The sequence below is a fragment of the Populus alba genome, chromosome 13 (assembly GCF_005239225.2).
Source record: "Populus alba chromosome 13, ASM523922v2, whole genome shotgun sequence".
In the NCBI taxonomy this organism is placed as follows: Eukaryota; Viridiplantae; Streptophyta; class Magnoliopsida; order Malpighiales; family Salicaceae; genus Populus; species Populus alba.
This window is the reverse complement of record NC_133296.1, coordinates 7,836,717-7,847,446: the sequence shown is the minus strand read 5'-3', so window position 1 is coordinate 7,847,446 and position 10,730 is coordinate 7,836,717. Positions and strand designations below refer to the sequence as shown.

General features: G+C 40.9%; 1 protein-coding gene across 1 annotated transcript; it reads right to left on the bottom strand.

Annotated features, from left to right (window-relative positions):
• Window positions 1-7,931: 7,931 nt before the first annotated feature.
• On the bottom strand, window positions 7,932-9,838 carry LOC140954466 (uncharacterized). Its single transcript, XM_073404076.1, has 4 exons — window positions 9,704-9,838; window positions 9,123-9,545; window positions 8,336-8,873; window positions 7,932-8,170 (listed from the first exon to the last, which is right to left on the bottom strand). Exons 1-4 carry the CDS (start codon window positions 9,836-9,838, stop codon window positions 7,932-7,934), a joined length of 1,335 nt encoding a protein of 444 aa, XP_073260177.1.
• Window positions 9,839-10,730: the final 892 nt, after the last annotated feature.

Here is a 10,730-nt window from a genome sequence, read left to right as displayed (position 1 = left end):
AATACTTGCTAAATCCACCTCTGCTTGTTCCTCCTGTCCCAGAAAGGCCATTGATTTTATACCTAACAATAACCGAAACGGCAATGGGATGTGTGCTTGGGCAACATGATGAAACCGGAAGGAAGGAAAGGCCATTTATTACCTAAGCAAGAAGTTCACGGAATATGAGTCTAGGTATACTGTGATTGAGAAGCTGTGCTGCGCACTAGCATGGGCTACAAAAGAGATTACGTCAGTATATGTTGTATCACACTACATGGTTAATTTCCAAGTTAGACCCGTTAAGGTACATTTGTGAAAAGCCTTATCTATCTAGCCGAATTGCAAGATGGCAAGTTCTTTTGGCTGAGTATGACATAGTATATATGACAAGGAAAGCCGTGAAAGGGAGTGTTATTGCCGATCACCTGGCTGACCATGCTATGGAAGATTATGAGCCGTTAAACTTTGACTTCCCCGATGAAGATGTGTTTGCAATCGAGGAAGAGAAATCAGATTGGTGGGTTATGTACTTTGATGGTGCTGTAAATGTATGTGGTAACGGAGCGGGGGCAGTGATAATCTCTCCTGATAAGAAGCAGTATCCGGTTTCAGTTAAGCTACAGTTCGGGTGCACCAATAACACGGCTGAGTACGAAGCTTGCATTCTTGGTTTGGAGGCTGCATTAGAGATGAACATAAAAAAGATAGATGTTTATGGAGACTCAATGCTGATTATTTGCCAAGTAAAAGGAGAATGGCAAACCAAAGAAGAGAAGTTAAGGCCTTACCAAGAATACCTGGCTAAGCTGGCTAAAGAATTTGAGGAAATAGAGTTCACCCATCTGGGAAGGGAAGGGAACCAGTTTGCAGATGCTTTGGCCACACTAGCATCTATGGCCAAGATAGACTTTGGGCACAAGGTACAACCAGTACACATCAATATCAGAAATAACCCCGCTCATTGTTGCTCAGTCGAAAGAGAAGTGGATGGAAACCCGTGGTACTATGATATCAAGAATTTCATCCAAAACCAGGCATATCCCATGGGGGCATCCAAAATCGACAAGAAGACCTTGAGAAGGTTGGCAATGGATTTTTATCTGGATGGGGAAATTTTGTATAAGAAATCATTTGACGGGACTTTGTTGAGATGTTTGGATGAATTTGAGGCAAAAAGCACGGTACGGGAAGTCCATGAAGGGATTTGCTCAACTCATGCTAATGGACATATGATGGCCAGGAAGATACAAAGAGCCGGGTACTTCTGGATGACGTTAGAGAAAGATTGTATCGATTATGTCCGGAAATGTCATAAGTGCCAAGTATACAGTGACAAAATCAATGCTCCTCCAGCTCCTCTGTTTAATTTAACATCTCCATGGCCCTTCGCGATGTGGGGAATTGATGTGATTGGACCGGTAAACCCAAAAGCTAGCAATGGTCATAGGTTTATTCTCGTGGCTATCGACTACTTCACAAAATGGGTAGAAGCTGGGTCATTTGCTCATGTGACGCAAAAAGTGGTGAAGAAGTTTATTGAGAGAGATTTGATATGTCGGTATGGTCCACCAGAAAAGATTATAACGGATAATGCTCAGAATTTCAACGGCAAGATGATAATAGAGCTCTGCACTAAATGGAAAATCAAGCATTCCAATTCTTCGCCGTACAGACCTAAGATGAATGGTGCGGTAGAAGCTGCTAATAAAAATGTCAAAAAGATTATTCAGAAGATGGTAGTCACCTATAAGGATTGGCATGAGATGTTGCCATTTGCCCTTCATGCATATCGCACCGCAGTTCGAACCTCAACAGGAGCCACCCCGTACATATTGGTGTATGGAATGGAGGCGGTGATGCCTTTAGAAGTGGAAATCCCATCATTGAGAGTGTTGTTAGACTCTGAGCTGGAAGAGGTAGAATGGGCAAAAGTTAGATATGAACAGTTGAATCTGATTAGTGAAAAGAGGATAGCCGCGATCTGTCATCATCAACTCTACCAAAGAAGGATGGCTAAATCATATGACAAGAAGGTTCGACCTCGAGGATTCCACGAAGGAGATCTTGTACTAAAGAAAATATTACCTTTACCTGGAGAAGATCAGAGTAAATGGGCACCTAACTATGAGGGGCCTTACGTGGTGAAGAAAGCATTCTCAGGAGGAGCTTTGTTACTTTCTGGAATGGATGGAGAAGATCTAGTTAGGCCTGTGAATGCTGACTCTGTAAAGAAATACTACGCTTGATGTATTTTCGTAATTTTCCCAGTCAATAAAATAAATTTCGGCCCATGATTTCTCTTTGTAAAGAGTCTTTATATATATATATATATATGTAAATTTCGGCCATGATCTCATAGCATTTGAAATCTTTTACTTAAAAGAACTTTTTTTGGCATGACTAAGGAGATGACTCCATCAATTGGAGAGAACCAAATCAAATCTGACATATATTTGCACACCACACTAGGGGGCAAGAAGTGCACGAAGTGCACATAGGGGTCCATAGTGAACCAAAACCCAAAAGGGTATCATAATAAAAACTTCTAGAAAAGCATCTTTTATAAAATTTGCTAATTGCATTAAAAGTTCAGTTTTCATGAACAAAACCAATTTTTTCCTTTGGCACAAAACTCAATGGAGCAAGAAAGGGCCCCATAAGGAACCAGAGATCTCTTTACTAAAAGGATACGAATGATATTTCGGTTCATGAGAAAAGCTTGAAACAAGAGCGAAGAGGTTTACGACGAAAGGGGGACCTATGTTTCCAAGATAGGTAACAAAAACATACATGCATATTAACCATAATACATTGCTTTCAACATTTGTCAGATCAGGGTTTCATCACCATTTCTCAGGTAGTGCGTTTTCTAACCCTACCTCTTTTCGAGTGCGCTGTTTGAGCCCTCACTTCTTGGGTAGTGCGTTTTCTAACCCTACTTCTTTTCGAGTGCGCCGTTTGAGCCCTCACTTCTCGGGTAGTGCGTTTTCTAAACCCTACCTCTTTTCGAGTGCGCCTTTGAGCCCTCACCAACATTTTTCTGGGTAGGTCACCCATTACAACGCGACCATTTTCTCCATATTTTTATTTGGGTAGGTCACCCATTACAATGAGACCGCACTTCATATTCTTTCTATTTGGGTAGGTCGCCCATCACAACGAGACCACTTCATCACATTTTCTCCCTCTGGGTAGGTCACCCAAAGAATGAGACCACTCTTCCTTTTTCCTCGGGCAGGTCACCCATCACAATGAGACCATACTTTTCTGGGTAGGTCACCCATAAGAATGAGACCATTCTCCATTTTTTTTTTTGTTTGTTTATCTGGGTAGGTCACCCATAAGAATGAGGCCATTCCTTCCCCTGGGTAGGTCACCCAAAGAATGAGACCACTCTTCCTTTTTCTGGGTAGGTCACCCATCACAATGAGACCACTCTTCCTTTTTCTGGGTAGGTCACCCATACAATGAGACCATTCTTCATTTTTTTTTTTTTTTTCTTTTTTTTTTTTTATCTGGGTAGGTCACCCATAAGAATGAGGCCATTCCTTCCCCTGGGTAGGTCACCCAAAGAATGAGACCACTCCTCTTTTTTCCTTGGGTAGGTCACCCATCACAATGAGACCATATTTTTTTTTTTTTTTTTTCTGGGTAGGTCACCCATAAGAATGAGACCCTTCTCCATTTTTTTTATCTGGGTAGGTCACCCATAAGAATGAGGCCATTCCTTCCCCTGGGTAGGTCACCCAAAGAATGAGACCACTCTTTCCCTTTTCCACTCGGGCAGGTCACCCATCATAAGGAGACCACACACACATTTTTTGTATTGGTGAAGGAATCGCCGGATGGGATTCCAGGTTAAAGGAGATCACCAGATGGGATCTCGGATGGATTTCCGCGTTGATCAAACTAAAGTAAGAATTCAGAAGATCGCTGGATAAGGATCTCGAGATGACTAAATTTGGATCATAGTTTTTGGGATAAGGAGGTTTGTTGTAAAAGACAAAGTTTCAGATCAATTAAGCTTCGAACAGATCAGTTTCGGGAGTTCCGTTTTGGGTTTATCTTTATAACACTTACTGCGCAGAACCCATGCTCCGTAAGTATTATAAAGAGGGGGCATCTGTTGTAACCCAAAATGGGTCCCCATAAAAATAAAATAAATAGCCAAAAGAGTGTAGAAAAAATAACAGGAGGCAGAAGCGCTCAGGAAACAGTCAGAAAATTGGTCAAGGAATTTAAAAAAATACAAGGATTGAATTTTTGACAGTATATTTTTGAAGGATGAAAGCCCTATTGAGAAGGAAAATTTGAATTTTGAGGAGAAGAGCCCAAATTTGGATGTTTATGGACTTAATTGGATTTTTATGGACTTAATTGGATTTTTATTTGAATTTATAGAAGATTTGATTGCAAGAAAAATTGATTTTTAAGTCAATTTGGGCTTTAATTTGAAGAAATTTAAGTTCTGGGGCCAAAATATATTTTTTAGGAATTTATTGGGTCAAATCAGGGGCTTAATTGCATAAATACTGAAGTTTAATGGCCAATTAGGGACTTAATTGTGAAAATCCGAAACCAGGGACCAATTTGGAGAAGGCGCAAAGATAGAGGGGGCTGTTTGGAATTGATTCAGGGGCTTAATTGAAGAAATTGGAAGTTTATTGATCAATTAGGGGTTTAATTGCATAAATCAGAGTCCAAGGATCAAAGTGGAAAACGCGGCCAACTATGGGGACGGACCGAAAATTGGCAGGGACGAAATTGAGTTAAACAAAGATGATTAAGGACTGATTCAAAAAATGTTCTGGCGCCTTTTCTTTTAAAATGAAACGGCGCGTTTTATCCAAAACGACGCCGTTTCATGCATAGTAATTAAAAAAAAAAAAAAAGAGACCGAACGGTGCCGTTTTGAACGACACTGTTCACTTTCTTCTTCCCCCGAACATTACAGCGGGGAAGAAGGAAAAGTTTGTTTTTCTTTATGTTTTGCAGGTCCCTCTTGCCACCAACCGACCGAGGCCCCACGCCGGTGGCCCACCGACAGAAGACGCTGGCCGACCACCCGCCGCGCTGCCGAAGCCGAGGGAGGCCCGCCTGGATAGCCGCTCCCCGACAGCCGCTCCTCGACCCGCTCCTTGGCTCCACGGTGAAGCCACGCCTGTTAGTTCTATAAATAGAGAACCGAAGGAACCCGAGAGGAGGGACAAAAAAAAAAAAACAGAGAGGAACCCGAAGAGAACAAGAAAAAAACGAAGAGAGAGAGAAGGAGAGAGAAACCACAGAACTTAAGAAACAGCCACCGAAAACCCAAAACTGAGAAGCTTGGGAAAATTTGAAGCCGATAGGAATCTCAGGAAACCGAAGCAGAAGCAACAAACCGGGTGAACGACGACGAACCGTGGGAAAAAGCTGTAGCGCCGCCTGACTCGCCGTCCGTAAGCCACGACGCTGCCACCGCCTCCACCGCAGTACCGCCAGCAAGCCACCGTCTCCACCGCACCAGGTACGCTTCCTTTCCCCCCCTGCATTTTTTTTTAAACCTGCATCAGTTTTGCCTCCTGCATGCAGAATCATGCTGCATGCAGGAGGCGGGGGGGAAAATAATCCCCCCCCCGTTTTGTTTTTTTTTTAGTTCTCTGGGCCAGATGGTGTCTGGCCCAGAACTATGTGGGACGGGCCAGAGGGACCTGGCCCGATCCGGCGGTCTGGGCCGTGTCCGGCCCAGACCGAGGTTATTTAGTTTTTGGGCCGAGATCGGCCCAGTACCGGTTGGGCCGAGATCGGCCCAGTACCTGTTGGGCCAAGTTCGGCCCAACGCCTTTTAGGTTTGGGTCCGGCCCAGTTTAGTTGGGTCGGCCCAGCCCACTTAATATATATTTATATATTTATTATATTATTATATTTTTATTATTATATTATATTATGCATGTATATATATAAAAAAAATCCGAAAAGTTTTTTTTTAAAATATATTGTTGTTTCCTTTTCATATATATATTTTTTATATACATTGGTTTGTATTTTTATATTGTGGAGACACAAACTCAGTGTTTAAAATACCCGGTTTTCGTCAAAACATCCAGAGTTTCAAAGATAAAAATGTTCGTTTGCTTTCAAAAAATTCTAAAAAATATCCTTAAGAATATTGTGGATTTTCCTGCACATTTTTTTTTATGATTTTTATATTGGTTTGTATTTTTTATACCGTGGAGATACAAATTCAGTTTTTTTTTAAATACCCGTTTTCGTCGAAAAAAATATATTTACAAAAAAAAATGTTTTCTTGCGTGTTGCATACGGCCAATACTCTAACATGTTTTGATTTCTTTTTTTTTCAAAAAAAAAAATATTTTGGAAGCTTCGAAAGTGTGTTTTCGCATAGATTTCTTAAACACAAATTATTTTCTTGCATTTTTGGATTTTACAACATGTTTGTAAAACTCCAAAGGGTATTGGCCAATATTCCAAAAAAAACTATAAAAATATTTTTGGGGGAAGAAAATTTATTTATTATTCACCGCTAATGTTTGGATAAAGAAATCCTTAAAAGGATGAATATCCAAAATATTATTGGGAGTATAAAATCCGTACACATTCTTGAAAGAAGCCTTGATTATAATCGAGGACATTTCAAAATTTTAATTTTTTTTCCCACGATTTATGGGTCGCAAACTCTTGAAATACTAAAAGGAAAAAATGAGCTTTCAAAGCACATGGAATCCCCTTAGATTTCTATCCAAAATCAATTGACGAACCTAGAAAATACCAACACCATAGCAATTACAAAGCAAACCAAACACCAAGCAGCTTACCTTAGGTAGGGCGTACTAGGGGTGCTAATACCTTCCCTTTACGCAACCAGTCCCTTGCCTTAGAATCTCTAAAAGACCAGTTAGGGTTCCTAGTGGCCAAAATACTAGGTGGCGACTCCAAAGAACCAAATCAGCAAAACAGAACAAAACGAAAGTCGCCAGTCGAATGTCGCAAAACAAAAACCGGATTTTTTGGGGGTGCGACAGAGAGTTTCTGAAAAAAATTTTCAAGTTTCTTTTCAGGTTGCATCACATATGCGGCCTTCGGGAATGAAACCCTGATTGGAGGGATGGCTAAGTTTTCTTCTTCAGGCTTCCTTCCTTCAATCTTAGCCATTCTCTTCTCTCTTCTTGCACCAGCAGCTTGCTTGTAATCCTCTTTCTTGGGCTTATATCCAAGCCCAAACCTTTGTTATGCAGCTTTTAGCTTTATTATTTTAATCCTCTTAGGTTTTCCAACTTCAACATCATATTGGAAAGGAATCTTGTATTTTAAAAACTTTTAGCAGCCATTCTAGTGGCCTCTAAGATATCTGGTTTCCTCACCACAATGTTCTCAGGCACCCACTCGGTATTCACAACCTCAAATGCATGAAGGTCTTCATCCCTATAGTCTTCAGCTTCAATGAATGGAACTGCCACATTCCTCACCATTGATATAGTCTCCTCAGCCTTAACAGTAACCAAAACACCGTTGGCAATGTATTTCAAGCAATGATGCAGCGAGGAGGCGACAACTCCCACAGAATGTATCCATGGCCTTCCTAACAACATACTATAGGAAGGGTGGATGTCCATCACTTGAAGGGTTACTAGAAAGACTTGTGGACCCATGACTAGTTCGACCTCAATTGTCCTTATCACCTGTCTAGGTGAGCCATCGTAAGCTCTGGCCGTCATCACACTTGGTTGCATGTGTAAGGGATCTATCAACATTTCATCTACCATATGCCTTGGTAACACAATAAGGGCTGAGCCGTTATCGATGAGAACTTCATCAATGAGACAATCTTTACATCGGACCGTGATATATAGAGGCTTATTATGTCCCGTTCCCTCAACGTCAAGCTCATCTTCCGTGAAATACAAGTAATTGGCAGCATGAATCCTCCCTACTAGATGCTCCATAGCTTTTTATTCCATATCTTGGGGCATGTAAGCCTCATTCAATACTTTTTGCAAAGCATTGCGATGTGGCTCAGAGCTGAGTATTAATGACATGATGAAAATCTTTGCCGGAGTCTTCTTCAGCTGGTCCACTATACAGTACTCACTATGCTTCATCACCTTCAGGAACGCATTGGTCTCTTCCTCAGTCATGGGTTTATTCACCTCTAGCTCTTTATCAAAGTCGATTGCTTCTTTGCCCTTAGCTTTTTTTTGTTTTCTTTAACTCCTCAGGTGTGAAACAACGACACTCCGGGTTAGTCCACTTATCTTGGTTTGGAACAAAGGTAAGGGAGCTTCAATACTTGAGGTACAACCATAATTACTAGGCATCATCTTGTATTATGTTTTGTTTGCAGATGAGGGCTTACTTAAGACCAAATTTGATAGCCCATTAGCTGTTGATTGGACCCTACACTTCTTTATCATCTTTATCTCTCCATTGTCTTCTATGGCCTCAACTCTCAACTCTCCTAGGGTCAACATTCTTGCGACCTTTTGATGAAACTCGATGCATTCATCAATATGATGCCCTTTCTTTTTATGGAATGGGCAAGAGTCACTTTTCCCCATGCAACGTCCAATTAATTTCTCTAAGTGCCTAGACAGTACCAACATCTCGTATAGCCTTGTCATGGTCACTTTTAAAACCTTTCCTTTGTTATGAATTTCCATGGCATTCACCTCACTACAACCAGCAGTATGTTTGGGTAAAGGATTTATATTCACATTAGGCGAATCCTCAAAAGTGACCCATCCAACTTTGATCAGCTGCAACACCCTTTTCTTAAAAGCAACGCATATCTCAATGTTATGACCTGCATTACCAGCATGGTACTCACAAGTCACTTCAGGATTATACCAAGCAAGGGAAGGTGGTTGCATAGGTGGTACTAGTATAAGAGCTATCTGCCCAATACTTAGTAATTTGGCATACAACTCCTTCAAGGTTATTGGTAAGGGTGGTAATTGTTCTTCTAGTTGTCGGTTGTTTCTCCTTTGGTAACTATTTTGGTTATTTATTGAGAATTTTGCTTAATTGGGTTGGTTTGGGATGAAGGTTTTAGCAAAGTTGATACTAGTGACTTGGGAGGTAGGTGTTTGGTAGTTTTAGTAGCTTTTGGTTTTTCCTTTATATCCACCTTCTAGGATATTCACCTCAATTTCCTTTTTTTTTCCCCCAACAAAATTCCTCTTCTCTACAGGTTCCACAATTCTCCCACTTTGGATCCCTTGTTCAATCTTTTTAGTAATCCACACAACATCATAAAAATGCTGGGCTGAGCTACCCATAAGTTGCTCATAGTATGGAGCCTTAAAAGTATTGGTAAATAGTGTCACCATTTCTATTTCTATTATGAAAGGATGCACATGGATGGCTTGGTCTCGCCACCTCTGAGCGTAAGCCCTCACAGACTCTTGATTTCCTTTCTCCATAGTCATAAGATTGGTCCTATCAAGAGCGATCTTAAGATTGAACTTGTATTGCTTTAAGAAAGCATCTGCCAGGTCCGCCCATTTTTTGATCCTTATGTTGTCAAGCCTCATATACCAGCTAAGGGCAGACCCAGTTAGGCTATCCTGAAAGAAGTAAATCAACATCTTGTCATCATGGATAACTTCTGCATCTTGTTGCAATAGGACCAAAGATGGGTATTTGGGCATTCCATCCCAGTATACTTAACAAACTCTGGCACTCTGAACTTCTTCGGTATTACAATGCTAGGTACTAAGCATACTTCAGCTGCCCTAACAGGGTCAAATAAATCATTTCCTTCAACCACCCTTAACCTCTCTTCCAGAGTAGTCCACTTATCATCCCTCACACAATCAGAAAATTTGACATCATATGGATCTTCGGTTGTTAAATCCATTGCAATGGGAATTTAAATGGGCTGAGCAGGGTTAGGATGGTGTTTATCCGGAGTATTTGCCCCTATATTTTGAGGTGTAACAGGGGTTTTTGCTGCTAGTGGTGCTTCATCGGGTTGGGTAGATGTTCCTTCTCCATCTCTAGCTTTCAACAGTTGCTCGAGCAGACTCGTTAGGCGCGCGACATCATTCTGAACCCCCTCTAGCTCTCTTTGGTATTGAGTCTTAAGGTGTGCCCTCTCTTCGTCTTCCATCCTTTTCCTTAGTCTAGTATTGTGGGTTCTAGAAGGGGGACCTATGTTTCATAACCTTGTAGTGCATGCATAGATTTATAAGAAAGTGCATGATATAATGCATGATCATGATGAGAATGCTTTGCATATTAGATATGGATGTAGCCTTCCTGTGAATGATTGTTGGCCACCACCTTGTAGACATAATTTCTTTTGTCACACTGCTTGTTAGGAGTAATGCCTATCGAGTTGTTTGCTTCAGTAAGCTTGAATCATTTTATCAAGAGAAATATTTTGCATAAAAGTTGGGTCAATGCCCTTCTCATTAATGCTTGATAAGTTCATTACATTTTTTTTTGGAAATATAAAATACATTAATCTATTTCTTCCACCACCTCTCTAGCCAAAGGTAAGAAGGCGAAGCCGCGGTTTTCAATTTTCCCTAAAAAGGCATCAGTTTCAGCTGAACTTCGGCGATAACGAATGATGTCTCCTCCCATATTTCGAGCATTGGTTCTAATAATCTGAGCATGTGCAGTTGCTTCATCCATTTGCTCATCCATCTTGGTCATCTTTTCTATAAACAGCATATTGGTCTTGTTCAAAGCAACATTATTGGTGTCGATTTGATCCTTGTGTTTTTCCATTGTTGCTAGCTTCT

Bases quoted from the DNA above. Each gene is read 5' to 3' on its own strand.
- LOC140954466 (XM_073404076.1), bottom strand. From the start codon at position 9,838: ATGGATTTAACAACCGAAGATCCATATGATGTCAAATTTTCTGATTGT. The intron at 8,874-9,122 runs GTGAATATCCTA...AGTATTGGGCAG, and splicing joins GAAAAAAAAAGGAAATTGAG to ATAGCTCTTATACTAGTACC. The intron at 8,171-8,335 runs GTAAGCCCTCAT...AACAAAAAAAAG, and splicing joins GCTATCAAATTTGGTCTTAA to CTAAGGGCAAAGAAGCAATC.